The sequence below is a fragment of the Vulpes lagopus genome, chromosome 5 (assembly GCF_018345385.1).
Source record: "Vulpes lagopus strain Blue_001 chromosome 5, ASM1834538v1, whole genome shotgun sequence".
NCBI classification, from domain to species: Eukaryota; Metazoa; Chordata; class Mammalia; order Carnivora; family Canidae; genus Vulpes; species Vulpes lagopus.
This window is the reverse complement of record NC_054828.1, coordinates 62,050,479-62,069,276: the sequence shown is the minus strand read 5'-3', so window position 1 is coordinate 62,069,276 and position 18,798 is coordinate 62,050,479. Positions and strand designations below refer to the sequence as shown.

At 44.2% G+C, this 18,798-nt stretch overlaps 1 protein-coding gene across 7 annotated transcripts in view; it reads left to right on the top strand.

The window, feature by feature from the left end:
* Nucleotides 1-17,874, top strand: part of TBC1D30 (TBC1 domain family member 30) — an 85,728-nt gene extending 67,854 nt beyond the window's left edge. For 2 of the 7 annotated variants that reach the window (XM_041755761.1, XM_041755754.1), the window contains 5 exons: nt 5,917-6,029; nt 7,698-7,837; nt 10,559-10,765; nt 10,961-11,020; nt 14,241-17,874. In XM_041755761.1, the coding sequence (XP_041611695.1) occupies nt 5,917-6,029; nt 7,698-7,837; nt 10,559-10,765; nt 10,961-11,020; nt 14,241-15,025 (1,305 nt within the window). In that variant the 3' untranslated portion in view covers nt 15,026-17,874. The remainder of the gene's footprint in view (nt 1-5,916; nt 6,030-7,697; nt 7,838-10,558; nt 10,766-10,960; nt 11,021-14,240) is intronic. The other 5 variants (XM_041755758.1, XM_041755757.1, XM_041755755.1 and 2 more) reach the window with 5 other exon arrangements.
* The last annotated feature ends 924 nt before the right edge of the window (nt 17,875-18,798 follow it).

Genomic DNA, 18,798 nt, shown 5'->3' with positions numbered 1-18,798 from the left:
CTTGCCCACCAACCAGCCATAGGTCTTGTCTAAGGTTGGCTTTGGGCTGTATGTCTTTCTTTGTGATTTCTCTCCCCTTTCGCCAGTTTCAGCTTTTACCCTTATATTGGGTTCCATGCATGAGGTCATGCTTGGGTCCAGTCAACAGATTGGAAAATGAGAACTCAGACCCTGACATAGGGCTTGAGAAGCCGGGACCTTCTAGTCCTTTGCTCATTTCCTGACGCCTCCAGCTCCTTCTCAGAATCCCTTATTTTTTAGCAGACAGCTGCCTGACTCACTGGGAATGCTGACCACCTGATAGAACTTCCCTGAACATTTGTAATTTTTATTTTAACTTTTCTTTACATTATCTTCTTCCTTCTTTCCTGTCTGAGAGGAGGAAGGGTTCGGAGGGAAGTATCTTTAATTGAACATGGCTCTGTGAGCGATGTCCATGCTTGGCATATTCCACGTATGAGATTCTTTACATCCCACAGAACTGGCAGATTCATATGCCCAAGGCAGGACTCAGGGTCTAGGTATTGTCCCTTCTCCCTCCCTAACGAAACTTCAATGGCTACCCACTGCCTATAAAACGAAGTGTGGATTCCTTAGTTTAGCATCCAGTGCTCTTGACTGTCTGGTGCTAACCTATCTTTTCAGCCATGGCTGCTTCCTTTTGTACCCTTGACTTAATTCTAGTCAACTCAAGCTGTCTTCAGGGCTTCCAGAAATCCCTAGGCATATGCCTTCTCTGCACCTGTGCCCCTTCTGTCCCTGTGCCTCCTCCACACCAGTGCCCCCTTCACACCTGTGCCCCCTCCGCACCTGTGTCCCCTTTGCTCAGTCTTTTCCTTCTTCCTTCACATGTTTACAGCCTGCCACCTCCTGGAAAGTTCCAGTTCAGATGTCATCTTTGTGGAACATAATCTGAGAGTCTCAACTAAAGTCATTTCCCATTTCTCTGAATCACCGGGACATTGTCTTTGTACATCTCTTGTGAGCCTTCATCACATTCTACTTGACAGAAGACCATCTTATTTCCATAGTGATATTTTTAAGCTCCTTAAGGACAGGGACTATGCTTTGCTCATACATACTTAGTACTTTGCCTTTTGCTAGAGCTGCTCAATAAATTTATTACTTTATTAAGCAAACACTTGTTGGGAGTCTGCAATTAGTTCCCTACTTCTCTTTTTTCAATAAATGTTTGCTGAATTAAACGACACTCACAGATGGTGGCCCTCCTTCCAGATTCCCTCTGCACTAATGTGATTGGTATTTTGCTGTCAGAGTGATGGTCCACACTGGGTGGGTCATCTCCTTGTTCCTCGGCACGCCTTCAGTGCTTCCTTGTTAATAACTGCACTAACTAAAATGCTTCATCCTAGTTTTCTAGGCCTTATATTAACTTCTCCAGATATTCTTGAGCATTTCTATCTGTCAGAAGGCTTCCTTGAGGAAAATAACATCTGGTTTTACCTTTAAGGGTGGCATTGGTCGAGCTCTGTGTGGGTGTGTGTGATGTATGTGGATACATGCACACGTGAGATTGTGTATGTTGGAGGCCGTGGTGCAGAGCAGGAAGGGGTTCGTGGTTGAGGGAGTCCATGAGCAAAGGCCTAGCAGTGGAAAACTTTGGGGTGTGTGAAGGAACCTACAAGGAGCTTGGTATCTGGGGTGGGTGGGGAAGACCACAACCCATGGTAGGGATCGTACTTGACCTTTCAGGTTAGTGGTTGTGAAATCGTGCTTGCTGGAATTCTAGGGAGGCTGTGGAGCTTGTGGAAAGGGGAAAAGAAGACCCGAACGGTCCTAAGGAGAGAGGGAAAATGATCTGAGCTGTGGCTGCTGTCAGATACAGGCAGGGGCAGCTCTGTGAAGGGGGCAAGTCTGACAGCAGGAGCCTGGGAGAGGCCGTGAAGGATAGAAAGGTTGGAACAGAGACGATATTTAGAAGGTGAAATCAATAGGACGTGGCCATGGGAATAGATGTGGGGGAAGAAGATAGGAGAAAGAAATGGGGAGACAAAGGCAACCGACAAGTCTCTGGCTTAGGAAGGAGAGCTGAGTTCTCTCATGGAGATGGGTTCGTATGGAGACAGGTTGCATTGGAGATACATTCTGGCTGCCCTGTGTGTCACCTCTCCAAGGTGTTCCCCACCACCACACAGCTGGAACCTCCAGCATGGGTCACCCGGCTGTCCCTCCCTCCTCCGCCCAGCCTCCCTCGTCTCAGCCCTCAGCGAGGCCTCCTCTGTGTTCCTTCTGCGATCCAGAGTTTCAACAACTGACACAATGCTAATTATAGACAGTTTTACATTATTTGGTATTTTTTCAAGTATGTTAATCTTAATTCTCTAATGAAGTGGTAAGTTCCCTAATGACAGGGGCCTCATTCTACTCAGCATCCTCATAACACCTAGAGTGCTATGAAGAACACACCTTTGCTCAGTGAATACATGGACTCATAGAACAGGAGAACTCAAGGCAGTGGTTTTCAAACCTGACGGTGTATGAGGAAACCTCCCAGGAGTGTGTTAGAATGCAGACATTTAGCCCAGGGGTGGTTCAGATGCAGGTGGTTTTTAAACAACACTTAGGGAAACACTGGCTTAAAAGAAGCTTAAAGGGGCACCTGGGGGGCTCAGGTTAGCGTCTGCCTGAGGCTCAGGTCATGATGTCAGGGTCCTGGGTCGAGCCCCGCCTCGGGCTCCCTGCTCAGTGGGGAGTCTGCTTCTCCCTCTCCCTCTGCCCCTTCCCTGCTCTTTCTCTCTCTCTCTCTCTCTCTCTCAAATAAATAAATAAGATCTTTTTAAAAAAATAAAAGAAGCTTAAAGATCAACCCAATTCTATCACTTGACAGAGAGTGAGTGTGTGGCGTTTCTTCGATTGTCTAGGAGCAGACCTGGGACTGGGAGCCAGTCTGCTACTCCCGGCCTGGTGCTTTTCCCCTACCACCCTGTACACAGCGTCCACCTTACTCAAAACATGCCTCTCTCAAAGCTGAAATCCCCTTCAGAAAAATAAAGCAACATTTTATTTCACTTAAATGTTGCCAGAACAAATGAGAGATGTTGACACACACCATCTTTGTCCTATAGAAATTTCCAGTCTTGGGTATTAGGAGAAAAGAGAACCACCTCGTTTCCCTGCTGTAAGAGAATCCTAGAGGGGAAAACGCAGGCTGCGGTTTGATTGATTAGATGCCATTTCAGTGGCTTTTCTTCTGCTGAGGGGAACATCTGGGTGGAGATGAACTAAGCCTAATTTTGTTCAGCTTATGTTTTTTTTGTAAAGCGTGTCACTAATGAAAAGATAAATGGAATTTTTTTTCCCAGCAGTACCTAAATATAAATGTCTGTCTAAGCGTATGTTGGTAGTTTGGATCGTAAATTGACTTGCCGTTTTTCCTTGGCGTCATAGAATGTTATGGAGAGAAATGGTGAATGTCATTTCAAGGCACTCTCTTTCCTGTATTCACTCTTTAAAAAAAAAATTGATTCAGTGGCTGGGATCCAATTATGGTGGGCCATAAATCTGTCAGCAAACGTGAAATGGCTCCAGATGAAAAATGTGGGCTGCACGTAAGGTCTTCATCTTTGAGCCTGAAGACGTGGAAGGAGTCTGTCTTCCTGGTGGTCTTCCCCAGTTCTTTCAGTTCTGTGCCACACACAAAATAATCTGCTGGGTTTTTCCTTCTGTAAATCACACCCCCCCCCTCTTTTTTTTAAATTAGCAGTGGCTGCTTTAAAAAAAATTGACATGGTGTGGAAAAGAGTTTGGGAGGATGCGGGTGAAATCGTGTATAGAGATTTCAGTAAGACGTTTGACAGTCTCTCATGACTTCCTTGAGGGCAATAGAGAGAAAACTGGGGTGCTGCTGTTAGAAGTGTTTGTAGGTGCTGGGGAAACCTACCCCGAAGTGCTCGTCAGTAATGATTGTTACCTGGGCGGGGGGGGGGGGGGGGAGCGCTCCTGTGCCATGATGTAGGATCTGCCCTTGGACTGCTCACTTTTTTTTTTTAATTTAAAGATGTATTTATTTATTTATTTATTTGAGAGAGGGTATGCGGTGATGGGGAGGGGCAGAGGGAGAGGGAGAGAGAGAATCCCAAGCAAACTGCTTGCTGAGCACAGAACCTGGCACGGGGCTCGATCCCAGGACTCCTGAGGTCCTGACCTAGCTGAAACCAAAAGTTGGACACTCCACTGACTGAGCCACTCAGGCACCCTTGGACCATTTTTACTTTTTTCCACCAGTGATGGCGTGGAAATGACAAGGATGTGGATGCTTGTCCAAAAGAAGGATAGTGTTTGATGAATTAGTGCTGTCAGGTGATTCATAATGTATCTTTCTGGGAATCTGTTGTAAATCTCTGATTTATGAAGTTGGAAACCTAGAGTAGAGCTTCTCAGGTGCTTTGAGGACCGCGGTGATGTGTGGTGCACATCTTTGGCATTAACTTGCCTTCAGATGTAAGACCTTCGAATAAGTGAGTGAATATATGTGAAAAAGTAGTATAAACACATTGGTTTCAGGAGCACTGATTTCTTTTTTGAAGGACTAACTGAAAGTAAAGGATAAAGGAAGACCAAAACACCAATGGGGCCAGTTTTCTTTTTGGTCAGGTGTCTGAAGCTGTGTGGAAGCTTGAAGGAGCTTGCAGAGCTGGGACCAATTACCCTGGGGCAGGATGGGATGAAGTAGGGGCAGGATGTTCTTCCCATTCCTTCCCACCCTTCATGAGGCTGGACAAGGAAATATTTTGGTAACTTTTTATAAAACTGGCAAAAATAAAACACAAATGACTCTTTAGCTGGCTATCCTACTAATTGTCTTCAGTGAGACGTCTTACTTCATTTATAAGGAATTTTGCAATTCCTAGCATTACTAATTTCCTCTTTTAAACTTGAATCCAAATGGTAGGGGTTTCTTTTTAAAATTATCATGGTATAGTTGACCTATAATATTGTTAGTTTTGGTTAATGGCTTCCTGGGAGACATGAAATAAAGTCTGATTAATATACATTTTCTGGTGAATGAGTAGTTGAAGCATTGAAGACGTATGTTCGGAGCAGTTGCATGTTAGTAAAATTAAGAGAACGCACTGAATTACTTTCCTCCTGCTGATAAGTGATATGTAATTTTGAAATTCTGGAGGAAGCACAGGTGCTTTTCCCATTTTTATTTATAGATTTTTAACAGCCTATGCTTTACACCCTGTCACTTTTTTTTTTCTTTAAAAATAACAGCTAACAATTTTCACCTAGAACTCATTCACAGACATTTGAAAAGGTGGTATCTTTGGAGAAAGCATGCAGGTGATCATAAGATCATCCACTAGACTTAATTTTGTCCAGAAGGCTGACATTAAATGTCTATAAAAATCATCAAAGCTTTGAAACAAATAAGCCCTACATATGAAGATCATGGATGCGTACTTTGTTAAAGAAGTAATAGGGAGGGGGCGCCTGGGTGGCTCAGATGGTTAGATCTCAGATCAAGGCATCTGACTCTTGATCCCAGCTCAGGTCTTGATCTTGGGGTTGTGAGTTCGGGCCCTGTATTGGGCTCCATGCCCAGCTTAAAAACAAAACAAAACAAAACAAGTAATAGGAACTGTGAATTTCTGAATTAACCCACCTGTCACTTGGGCTGGGAGGAAGTCAGACTGCCCCCACCTGCCACCCATGTTCACCACCTGGAATGCCCAGCACAGCTGGATTGATTTGAGGACTCAGCATTGTGTTTATCAATATTCTTTTGTCTTTGTCTAAAGCAGGTATTGAAGTAGAATCTCCACCTGCTGTGTGAGGAGCACAATCTACCTCTTCAAATCCAAATTATAAAACTTTAATGTTTTTCCAGGATTGATAAAAGCTGCTTAAAGCCACCATTTCAGACTTGGAATTTTTGCTTTTGTTTTTCAGACTGTTTATTCTATGGCTCCATTCCCTTTCCCACAATTGGCAGAGTTGAGGGAAAAATACACCTACAACATTACACCATTCCCAGCCACAGTTAAACCCACCTCAGTTTCTGGGTAAGGTCTTTCCTCCTCACCCCCTTTCTTGTTTTCATGATAGAAGACTTAGTATTTTAATGTGTTATTGTAACTTCATATTTGTTAAGCCCCAGATCTATATAGTTAAAGTATTTTGGCACTTAAAATCTGAATGTCTCTTTTCCCCAAAATTTTGATTAAAATTCAAGATAGAGATTTTTAAAACTGTTCTTTCCAAAGCAGATTGGGACGTAAACTGAAGGGATATTTAGGAACCCTACAACTTATTTAAAAATATCAAATACTAAACATTTTAATAATTAAAATAGTGTAGGACAGGTGCATGAAGAGACAGACGAGCTACTTTAAAATGTAAAGATGGAAGTTGACAAATATATATATATTTAATATATATAAATATATAAACATTTTATATATATTAGTATATATAATATATATATATTTGTGTGTACACACACACACACACACACACACACACATATATACCTATATGTATATATAGGAATTTAGTGTTTGAAAACTTATCAAGTTCTGGGCTCCGGGGACCTGAACTGCAGAAGTACCAAAATATCAAATCAATAGTGAAAAATGTATTTAAGTGGAAAAAAAAATAATAAAATTAGCAGAAGAAAATGTAGAAGAATATTTTTAGTTGTTTGGAACTGGGAAGGCCTTAATAACTGACTCAAAAACACTATGGAAAAAGTTAAGTACTTTAAAAAATAATTTTCTGCGTGACTAAGAACAGAACAAAACCTCCACAAGCAGGCACAGAAATATTCGTGAAAAAATATTTGTAATTGGTAATCTCTCATACATAAAGTTCCTAGAAATCAATAAGAAAATGGCCACCCAACTGAAAAAAATGATGAAAGAATGGCAATGGGTAGTTTACATAAGAGGCAGCATCACTTACATCAAGAGAAATGTAGCTTAAAACTAGATGAGACTTTTTTTATATCTGTCAGATTGGTAAAAGTTCAAAAGGTTGACATGCATTCTGTTGATGAGGTTATAGGGAAACACTCTTGCACGTTGCTGGTTGGAGGTTAATTATTACAATATTTGTGGCAGGCAATTTGGCAGTATTTCCCCAGATTACTAGTCCATATATCCTTTGACCCAGCAATTTACCTTTATGGCTTATCCCACAAATATATTTGTACACCTGCAAAACACAGTATCTATAAGGTTATTTATTGCAGCATTGCTTATAATAGCAGATGAGTGGAAACCACTCAGGCGTACATCATTAGCAGCCTGGTTTCCAACATGGGTTATATGCATACAGTGTAGCGCAGCGATAAAAACAGGATGAAGCAGCTCTCTGTGTGAATGTGGAGATTTTTAGGTAAATAGATGCGCAGCACAGAAGAGTGTATACAGTATGCTACTATTTATCCAATAAAAGAAAAATAAGACTGTATAGTTATATTTGCTTACCTATGCATAAAGAAATTGAAGAACACATCAGAAATTAGTAACAGTAGTCAGCTTTGGGAATTAGATGGGTCAAGGGCAGAAGTTGGACAGGGATAGGAGAGAGGCTTTCTATATATGTTATGTTTACAGTTATATATAAAAAGTAAGTTTACGTCATTTAAACCATGTGACTATCATTTATGTTTTTAAAAACCACTACTATTTTCTTTGAATATTTCCTTTTCTTCTTTTATGTTTTCCAAGACGACATGGTAGGGTCAGAGACAGTGATGAGGAGAATGACCCAGACGATGAAGACACTATCGCTAATGCAGTGGGGTGTCTTGGACCTTTCAGTGGGCTCCTGGCACCTGAACTGCAGAAGTACCAAAAGCAAGTTAAAGGTAAAGAGGTGGCTTTCTATTTAGGTGATCTCCGTGCATTGATTCACTCTGGCAAAGGTGTTATTATTTTGTCCCATAAATGCCTATTATTTCCCGACCTGGTTACCGGTATTAAACGTCTTTATTAAAAGTGTCTTCTCTGTTACTTTATCTTTTTAAAAAACTTAATTAAATTCATTATTTTAAAAAAAGATTTTATTTATTTATTTGAGAGAGAGAGAGAGAGAGATGGAGATAGCGACCGAGAGAGCACAAGCAAGGAGGAGAGGGAGAAGTAGGTTCCTCACTGAGCAGGGAGCCTGATGTGGGCCTTGATCCCGGACATTGGGATCATGACCTGAGCTGAAGGCGGATGCCTAAGTGACTGAGTCACTCAGGCACCCTTTTTTAAAAACAATTTATTTAATTTATTATTGAGAGAGAGATAGAAAGTGCACGCATATGGGGGCAGAAGGAGAGAGAAAACCAAGCAGACTCCTTGCTGAATGTGGAGCCCAAGGCGGGGCTTGATCTCATGACCCTGAGATCATGACCTGAGCCGAAATCAAAAGTCAGTCACTTAACCAACTGAGCCACTCAGGTGTGCCCCTCCTTTATCATTTAGTAGGATCTCTCTGTTAGGTGCTGCATACATCATACGTATTTCTTTTTCATTCTGCTATCTTTTGCCCCAGTTTATCTGATTCCATTTTGTATGTTCAGTTCTTTAGCTCAGAACCTGGCATACAGTGGATGCTTCCTACATTCTGTTTGAGTGTAATTGATATGGACTTGCTTCTTTTCCACTATGGAAATGTCCTCTATGATAGCCTTGACTTGTATTTGAGTGATTAGAAACTCATTATCTCATAAGACATTCTGCTGGGTCCTTCTGCGTAGCCCATGGTTTCTAGTTGTGAAGAGATAATTTCCACCTACAAATCTACTCCCTCTTCTATTGGAAGTCTCTTCCCATCTTTGAGAACAGCCGTCATGTCCCCCAAATCCTTCTCTGTGGTCCAAGTTGAGGATTTTTCAAAAGATGTGACTTCCAGAACTTTGAATATCCTGTATATTCACCTTTTAATGCCCTGTCATTTGGTAGTGTCGTTCTTAAGATGTGTGCTTTGAACTGAATGCTATGCTACATTTGTTCTTTTCTTGTGGAGAATGGACTTCCTGTGGTCTGGGCACCATCGATGTAATGAACTCTTTTGAAGCAGTTCATGGTTCTCCCACTATGTTCTTTCCTATCTGGGGTGGTGGTTCCTCCTCTAGGACATCTGCTTTGCTTCTTCTAGTTTGAAGACCATTCTCCTTGGTGAAAGAGGAAGGACAGAAGATATCAGGTCCTCCTTTGTTCTCTCTGCCCTCCACTGAGTTCATACCACCTTCTCAGAGTCGTGGGGCTATCTTCTCATTTTTGTTATGTTTAGAAGGTTTATTTTTGTTTGTTTGGCTGTTTTTTTTTTTACCTCCCCCTCAGTTGTGAGTAGTTTTTGGTAGTCTTTTCCTCAAACCTCAGCTTGTTTTGAGTATTAAATGGTTTTGGTTCAAACGTGATTTTGTGTATGTCCTTGTTATGTACTCTCCTCTCATCTTTTTAAATGACTTTTAAAAGATCTAAACTCAGCAAGAGTCCTGTTGATTTTGTAATGCCCTCCACCCCTTCTCTTTGTTGCCAGAATTTCAGCTTTTGGTATGTAGCCATGAAATCAATACATATTTTAACTCTAAAATTTTTCCGCCTGCATTTCTGGAGTCTAGGTATATGTCCCCTCCTTTTTTTCCTTCTGTTTTCTGTCTGTTTAGTTGGTAACGTGCTTCAGGATGATAGGATCACTTTTTCCTAAGTTTTAGAGCTAGTCTTTTTTGTCAGTTTTGAGTAAATAAAGATTAGCAGGTCACCTTTGAAATTTTTTTCTCCTTGAAAAAGGTCTTCAGTAGAAAAGGAAGTAAATTTATCTGATGTTTAGGCTTTATCTGAATAACACTTTTAGTAGATGTTAGGATAGTTAAAATCTCTCGTTAAACATTTTTAAAAAGCTTGTTCCCAGGCCACTATTATACACTGTGCTAGAAAAGCCTGTGCAATATGTGTGTATGCTCTCACACAGTGGCTTATTTCTCGTTCTTAGATGTAAGCTCAATTTTATTTAAGGGACGAATCTCCTAGCTGTAGGTGTCAGAAGCAGAAACTACAGACAAAAACACATGTAGTAGACAGTGGGAAATGTTTGTTGAATGAAAAAAAAAAACATTCATTGTTAGAGATGCAGGGATCCCAAGTTCTGATAATTTTATAGAATGTGTTGCTATTTTTAACTTAAGAAAAACTCACTTTTAATCACAGACTAAAATCCTCATGCCATTATATGCAAACCTCTAAACTGACTTTAGACTTGTGGAGTTCTGTTTTCCTAAGGGAATTTTAGAAAGTGGCAGGGACTTTTATGTGGAAAGAGTTGATCTTCGGTGTCTATAATGAACAAAGTGGTAACAAAATCACACAGGGAACCCACCTACCTCATTTCAGACCCACAGTTAGGCTAGTAAGAAAATGCAGAAATTTTTTCAGGGCTGAAGAAAAACATGTACAAGACAAATTGTAGCAATTTTTTTTTTGTGGTTAGAATTCCAAGGAAATTAAGCTACTACCACAGGGCCTGGTGTCATCAGTTCTCATTTAGTGCCTTTCTCCTCCATGACACTGTGTCCTTATGTCTCTCCCCTTGAGTGCAGAACCGAATGAAGAGCAGAGCCTACGGGCTAATAACATCGCGGAGCTGAGTCCAGGAGCAATCAATTCCTGCCGAAGTGAATACCACGCAGCTTTTAACAGCATGATGATGGAACGCATGACCACGGATATCAACGCACTAAAGCGGCAGTATTCTCGGATTAAGAAGAAGCAGCAGCAGCAGGTGCATCAGGTGTATATCAGGGCAGGTAATGTGATTTTTTTTTTTTTTTTTTTTAGGTAATGTGATTTTTTGAAACAGTTTTAACTCTGTCACCTTGTGAAAAAAAGAACGCGTATTCCTAGGATAGCCTCAGAATCGCAGCTCTCTGTAGCTCAGCATCCACAGACACAGCTGGCATGAGCTCATAGCGTCTTTAGCATCTCATTTTCTATTTTATCAGGCTCTACAGAAGAAAAAGACCATGGGTTCCTTTCAGGTACCAAGAACCAGGCAATCGATGGTATTAAACACATCTTCATTATGTGTGCTTGTGGAGAGGGGTTGGCAGATGATTAAAATGTTGCAAAAGCCACACAGTCCTTGGACTTGAGACGTTTTTGGAGCTATTGCCTCTGGCACATATTCATCTGTGTGCCAGTCAAGTAAGCTGTCCACCAGTCATGTAGGTAGTAATACAACTGATAGTTGTGGTCAGAGAAGAAGGAAAAACCCATTCCTGCCTCACTGATGGGTTAGAAGCGTCTTGGGGGTCTGCTGAGAAGAACATAATTGCAACGCAGTTGGAAATGCTCTTTTCCAAGGACTGTCAAACCGCCTTTTTCTTTTTCTCTTTAAATTCCGAAAATCCCAGTGAACAGTCTGCTTTTATTATTTAATACATGCTGATTTGGGGAGTGGTTTGGCTTGTGCTAAGTGAAATCCTAATGCAAATGATGCCTGCCCGGTATTAATCAAAATATGAAAGTTGACCTGTTTTTAAGAGGCTTGTGAGCATGTGACTGATCTTGCACAAAAACTGAACTTACCTTCCACTTAGAAGGGAGGAGTTGGCAACTTCCAAAGATTCGTACTTCAACCTGAATCACTAAAAAGGAAAACACAAAAGAAACAACTGTAGCACTTTAGTTTTCAAAGTGTTGGCTCCTACGTATCCTCATTTTGTCCTTAAAGCAAATCTGTAAGGAGGGTAAGAATGGATTTTTTTTTTTTATATCCTTTTAAAAGATGAGGAAATGGTGACTCAGGATGTCTTATTAGCAGGGTCATGTAGCTGTGGTGGGTGGCTAGGCCAGGGCTAGATCCCTGTGTTCTGATTCTTTGCATAGTCCCTTTTTTTAGCTGCATTATACACATCTGTGGGTGGGATGGTGAACAGGGGTATTACCAGTGGGTATTAAATGAGCTCAATACCTTGTGCTCTAGTCAGAGGTCAGCAAACTGTGTGCCACAGGCCAAATCCTTCTAGCTGCCTGTTTTCGTAAAGAAAGTTTTATTGGAATCCAGGCATGCCCATTTATTTACATATTGTCTGACTGCTTTTGCACTACAATATCTAAAATATTTATAGTCAGGTATTTTATTTTTTTATTTACTTATTTTTACTTTAAAGATTTTAAAAAATTATTTATTCATGAGAGACAGAGAGAGGCAGAGACATAGGGAGAGGGAGAAGCAGGCTCCATGCAGGGAGCCCGATGTGGAACTCGATCCCGGGACCCCGGGGTCCATGCTGTGAGCTGAAGGCAGATGTTCAACCTCTGAGCCACCCAGGTGTCCCCCAATCAGGTCCTTTATAGGAAAAGTTTCCTGACTCTTGTCTAGATCACAGTTTATTTGGTTCTTTTTAGGGAGAGATTGCTTGCTCAATGGCAAAGTTCTAAAGCATTGCTTCTGAACTTCAGTGTGCATGTAAATCACTTGGGGGATCTGTTAAAATGAAGAATTCATGTCAGCAGGTTTGGGGTGGGGCTAAGATTAAGCATTTCCAGCAAGCTCCCAGGTCATGCCAGTGCTGCTGGGTGGGGATCACACTTTGAGCAGCAAGCTTTTAGAGGTGATGGTAGACGATAGGATTAGCAGTGCTGGTGGGAGAGGTTGCACTGGACCTCAGCTTCTGAGAAGTAAAGGAAGGTGGTGAGGATGGCAGTTGAGGGACCAGCTTCCCAGAGTAGGGAGGACAGGAAGTCCTGGCCTTTTTTTTTTTTTAAAGATTTTATTTATTTATTCATGAGACACACACACACACACACAGAGGCAGACAGAGAAGCAGGCTCCATGCAAGGAGCCCGACGTGGGACTTGATCCCAGGACTGCAGGATCATGCCCTGGGCCGAAGGCAGTGCTCAACCGCTGAGCCACCCAAGTGTCCCAGTCCGGGCCTTTTGAATCTGATAGCTTCTGTTTTTATGGAGCTATTGGAGGAAAAGTGGTTTGCTTGGGAGTAAGTTAAGGGGACTAAGGTGGGAGAGGGGAAACAATAATACAGATTTGAGCAGGTTATTGGATGGAAGAAGGAAAGAAGACGATTGTTCAGTGGCTTTGAGGACCCAACGAAATAGGAGTTAATGAATCTGGAGAGCTTTCTGTTCACATGTCTGTGTGATTTCCACCACCCCCACTTTGGGGAAAGATAACACGATTTGTTGTGGGATTTTGCTATGTCTAAAGGCGTAGGGATGTTGAGAATGTGTGGTTATTGCTGAGACAGAAGTCCCCATGGCCAGCCACGCACGTAGCCTGGTAGGAGCATCGGTGACCCAGAGATAGACGAGGGCTTATGTGTGGGAGGTTTGAAAGATCGAAGAACCAAAGTCTCTTTGATTTAGTACCACAGGTAGCGATATTGAGAGCCTGAGAGCTAGAAGAGTCAAAGAGAAGGATAGGAGAGTTAAAGATTATTCAGGAAGGGTAGGTCTGAGTGCCGAGGTTTAGGATGGAGTTGGGTCAGTCAGAGAAACAGTAAAGTAACTGGGGGGACTAGTAAGATACGGGGTGAAGAGGGGACACTTGCCAATATTTTCAACAAGGATTGGAGTGTGACCAGAGGTAGGTGACAGCAGTCGAGAAGCTGTAGAAGGGAGTTCATCCGGGTGATGCGGACGTCTGGAGGAAGCTCGTTCACACAGAGCTGGTGGGGCCATCGGCCTGCCGCTGTCATCTCTGGGGCCATGTGTGCTTGAGCCTTCAAAGTCCACTGAGGACGCGGAGCGCTTTTCCCCTCTTAGTACCGGGTGCCAGGGAGCAGTGACTTCACTGCGTTTTTACCACCTTCTTCTCACTTCTCCCATCCTGCTGTCTCTCACTCCATAATGCACCGGGTCTTCTTTTCCTACCTTTCCGAAGCTAACAGCTGATAATCCATATGGTCATGGAGTTTGACTTATTTTTAAAAAAGCCTTCTAAGCATTTCTAGAAACAAGACCTCTGAGGTGGTTTCTCGGAGACCAAAACTCGTGCTAAGGAACAGTAGGGTGTCCACACTTCAGTGAGCCTGCCCCTTCCGTATCCTTGGCCTCTTTGTCCTCCTCTTTGAAGAGGAGGGACTTAGGTAGTCCAGGCTCCACAATTGAATTCAGTGTTTGTTGCCTTCAGTCACGTGACTCTGTCCAAACCGGGGCAAGACCTGGGTGGGCTTGGGGCCAAGCCCCGCGTGACTCCTGCGCCCCGATGGCCAGGTCCTCTGCGGTGCGTTTCACACAACCTTTCACCATTTCTTCCAGACAAAGGGCCAGTGACCAGCATTCTCCCGTCTCAGGTAAACAACTCTCCAGTTATCAACCACCTTCTTCTAGGAAAGAAGATGAAAATGTCCAACAGGCCTGCCAAGAATGCGGTCATCCACATCCCCGGTCACACGGGAGGCAAGACGTCTCCTGTCCCCTATGAAGACCTCAAGACAAAGCTCAATTCACCCTGGCGGACCCACATCCGAGTCCACAAAAAGAACATGACGAGGACCAAGAGTCAGCTGGGCTGCGGGGACACCGTCGGGCTGATAGAGGAGCAGAGCGAGGGTGGCAAGACTAGCGGCCCGGGGGCAGCAGAGGGTCCGTCCAGTTGTGCAGCCACAGCTGGAGGAGGAGACGGCGGCTGCTCTGAAGGCAGCGCCGGGAGGACGATCGAAGGACAGTCTCCAGAGCCAGCCTTTGGGGAGGCCGACGCCGACGTGTCTGCAGTCCAGGTGAAGTTAGAGGCCTTGGAGCTGAAGCAGAGGGATGCTGCTGCAGACCCCGAGCCCAAGGCACGCCCGCCCTGCCCGCAGCACTTCCCAGAGCCCGATGCCCCTGGTGAGCACAAAGCCGCAAGCAGACCCCCTCAGGGTGGCCACCCGAAAGCGCCCCTCTTTAGCCCTTTCCCCAGTGTCAAACCACTGCGCAAGTCAGCCACTGCCAGGAATTTGGGGTTATATGGTCCTACGGAAAGAACCCCAACCGTGCACTTTCCCCACATGAGCAGGAGCTTCAGCAAGTCTGGTGGCGGCAACAGCAGCACTAAGAAACGGTGATGGGCCTCAAGGTCCACGTAGATGCACCTTCTCCTGGCGGTGGAGGGGTTCCGGCTGAATGGCTCTGAGACATTCGTAGCTGTCCAATGGAAACGAGTAGATCGGTTCAGAGATGAACACCAATCCGTAAACATGGGAAATGGGCCTTTCCTAAGGGGAGCCAGAACGGGGTGTGTTTTCCCCGCCCACCCATAACTGATCCAGCAAATTCTTGTGGCCAGAATAAATACCGTAGTTTTAAAGTGTGAAGTTTTCCCAATTTTTCATTGTGAGTTGTTTAGACAACTGTGTCTCTAGGCTATCAACCCCCCCCCCCTCCTCCTTCCCATTCTGAGAACCTTCGCGGTCCCTGGGACACCGCTCCCCCAAACCTTCTGGTTCTCTGGGTGTTAACTGATCCTCAAGCATGCACACACTAGCTTGCTAGAACAGAAACTGTGAAAAGGAAGTAAGTGTCTTAGTTGCAAAAACAAAAAACTTCCCGGTTTTCCTCTTCCTGCCCCACTGGGGGAATGTTTGTGTGTGTGAGTTTGTCTTTTAATAGTTCCCTTCAGCCAGTTTCAAGATTTTTTTTTTAAATTCTTATGCTGAAATGCAAGAGAAAAATGTAGATAGCCTTTCTTTGTATTTCTACCTGCAAAATGAAGAAAACCTCTATCTGTTGAAATTTAGGTTGGCCCACCAACTTGAAGATCTTATGCAGAGAACACACACTGGATATGCATTAAACAATCACCCTGAGCAGCTTGCTGATTCCACTAAGCTTTTCCCAAGGTTCATTCTCTCCTCTTCAGAAGAGTCATGGTCCTCCGTGGTAGGATGACTTGGTGGCTTCTCCACGGAGCTGGTCCACGCGGCTCATTTACCCACCAGCTCTTCACGGCAGATGCGGCGAGGCCTCTGCTGCTCAAAAGCCAGAACACAGCACCTGCCACTCTGTTACTTGAATTTTGCGCTTCTTTGATTGGAGTACTTTGTGGAGTACTTTGTTACTTGAACACTGCCTTTCTTTGGAGAAGGCATTAGTGCTTTCTAGCTCTCTCTTATCCACCTCTCCCCCGGTCCCAGCGGGTCAGAGACAGCACCTGTTCTTTCCACTATGCAGATGGGAGCTCTGAGTCACAACGGAGGTGAAGCAGCACTTCAGACACTCAAGGTAAATACTCCTGGTTGTTCAGCGTGACTTAAGTCACGTGTCCCCCGGCGCAATAGGCAGATTGAATGCTCTTTGTGCACAGATGCATTGGCTACATAGGTTCTAAAAACCAAGCCCGGAAAGCCATTCACTACGCTCCCTCCAGACTCAGAGGACCTTTCTCCAGATGTCATAGAGGCCTGTGATGGCATTTCACAAAACCAGCTCTAACCTTTCGACCCAAAAAGGTAGTTCATTTTAAAGATGCTTTGTGCAGCTGTCATTTGTTTGAACAAAGTCTCACTCCTCAGTCCCCTTCTCTAACTATCATTGGAAGCATAGACTCAGCGTCTTTATCCTCATCTCTGAAAGACCTTGGCCACGCTTGCAGGCATATTGTTGATGCAGTCGATGTGAATTTGAGCTAATTGGATTGCCAATCCGGAAACCAAAGCTATAATTTTAGAGAGGGCTTTTACTACGAGAGGTATTAATTTTTATAATGGAGAATGCGGTTGTGTGGGCTCTTTTGAACAGAAAACACAAGAATGACATACAGTGAGAAAAGCCATTTAATCCCTTCTGTGGTATTTATACCCCCAAAGGAACTGAAGATGGAAAATATGACTAAAAAGTCATTGCGATTTCGGTCTGGAATTCTGTGCCATCTGAAGTTAGCATGCCGCTGCTTAAAAAGCAGCCGTGCCCACCACCTCTGTCTTGGGAAGGGCGTAGGTGGAATGTTGGGCTTGCTTTGCATTCCACCCCCAGGGAATGGGACCCTCTGCTAGGTTTCCAAAGTTAAGCACATGACATGATTTTCTTCCATCTGCTAAAACTTTTCAGATAACAATGATGCCACCTTCTATTCTTTCCCCCTCCCCCATCCACGTGAGTCAGAATAGATTCATCCCTTTGGGGGTTGTCCGCCTCGAATAGACTATTGTTCCTTCTCTTGAGTCAGCTCTCTGCTCCCCCAAGGATCTGGGTTCAGGGAGGTGGGGAGGGGGGTGGAGGCCCCTTGCCACCGTCCTTAGGATGGTGCTGTTGCTGTCTGCGGGGTGTCTTAGCCTCAGCAGCCCTCCACCCCATTCCCTGGGGTTGGTCTTTCTGGAGGAGGGATAAAGGAGATGGCACATGCTTTGGAGTAAGTATGGATCCCAAATGAAAGAATGAGGAAATGAAAGGATGCTAGCCCTTTGAGGGGGCACCATGGTTGTCAGGATTTTAAAAACCGACAGATTTCCGTCAAAGCACTCTCTGTACCAGTAACGTGCATGCATCCTACCATGTAATCGCAGCGTGAATCAGTTAATTTTGGAGCCTTGCCTACTTTAGAAAACGGGGACGTGTGCAGTAGCCGCTAGCACGCAGCACGTGCGAAGACCAGCCTGGACTCATCATCCTCGCCATGCCATGGACACTGGGTGCAAGCACCAGAAGCACTTGCCAGTGACCGTTTCTTTATTTTTACCCCTGTCCCTGGTCAGGTCTTGTGCACGGAGTGGACTCCTTCGACGCTTCTGCACCTCCTGCACCTCCTGCACCTCCATCCTCTTACAAAAGCCTCCAGATGATTTACACCTGGTTGGTAATGCTGACCTCTGGGCTGTCACTGTTTGAAACCGTGTATTCCTTTTTTTCCGGGTCTCTATTGTTGTTCCAAGGAATTGTACTGATTACAGACCTGTGCATAAAGATTCTCATTGTTGTAGCTGGTGTGCTGTTTTCTCTCTGAGCTCGTGCTGGGGATACTGTTGTGACATTGGCCTTCCCCTTCCCCTTCCCCTTCGACTCCTCCCACCCCCCCACCTTGGTCACATGACCCAAGGAACCAGCCCAATAAACTCCATCTCCTCCGACCTGATGACTGGATGGCTCATGACCTTTGAGGAACTTTGCAGAATAGCAGGTTCGTGAGTATGAATAAACGGAGAGTTTCTTGAAGAACGTGTGTCTGTAAAATTCACCTTTAGATTTTTTAAAAAGATTTTATTCATGAGAGACACAGACAGAGAGGCAGAGACCCAGGCAGAGGGAGAAGCAGGCTCCATGCAGGGAGCCTGACGTGGGACTCGATCCCAGGACTCCAGGATCAGGCCCTGGGCTGAAGGTGGGGCTAAACCGCTGAGCCACCAGGGCTGCCCAAGTAGCATGTATTTTAAGAAAATTTGCAGAAGAGAGCATATTCATCAGGAATCATCAGTATTCTGGTATGGGCTTTTCCAGTATGCTATTGTCTGTGCACGCGTGTACACACACACGGAGGTAGACTAAGCTGTCTTTCCAGTCAATGCTCTCACAACAGCATCACTTTCAGTGCCTCGGGTGCCATCACCTGTTCATGCCAGAATTCACAGAACCAGAGCCTTGTTGTCAAACAGGTGGTTCCTGTGTGCAGGCAGTTCTTGGGGCGTGCCTTAATACCTCTGTCTTCACCGAGAGCCTTACGTGTTTCCTTGGGGTATGTTCATCCAGATGGTGGTACGGGGTCAGAAAGGATGAACATTTCTCGGTCCTGTATGTTGTCAAATTGCCACCCTTAGAGCAGTGATGGCATTTATAGCTCATTCCTGACTTTTAAGGGAACCATTAAGTTTGCTGAGGTTTCTGGTAGGTATCATTTATCAGGTTAAAG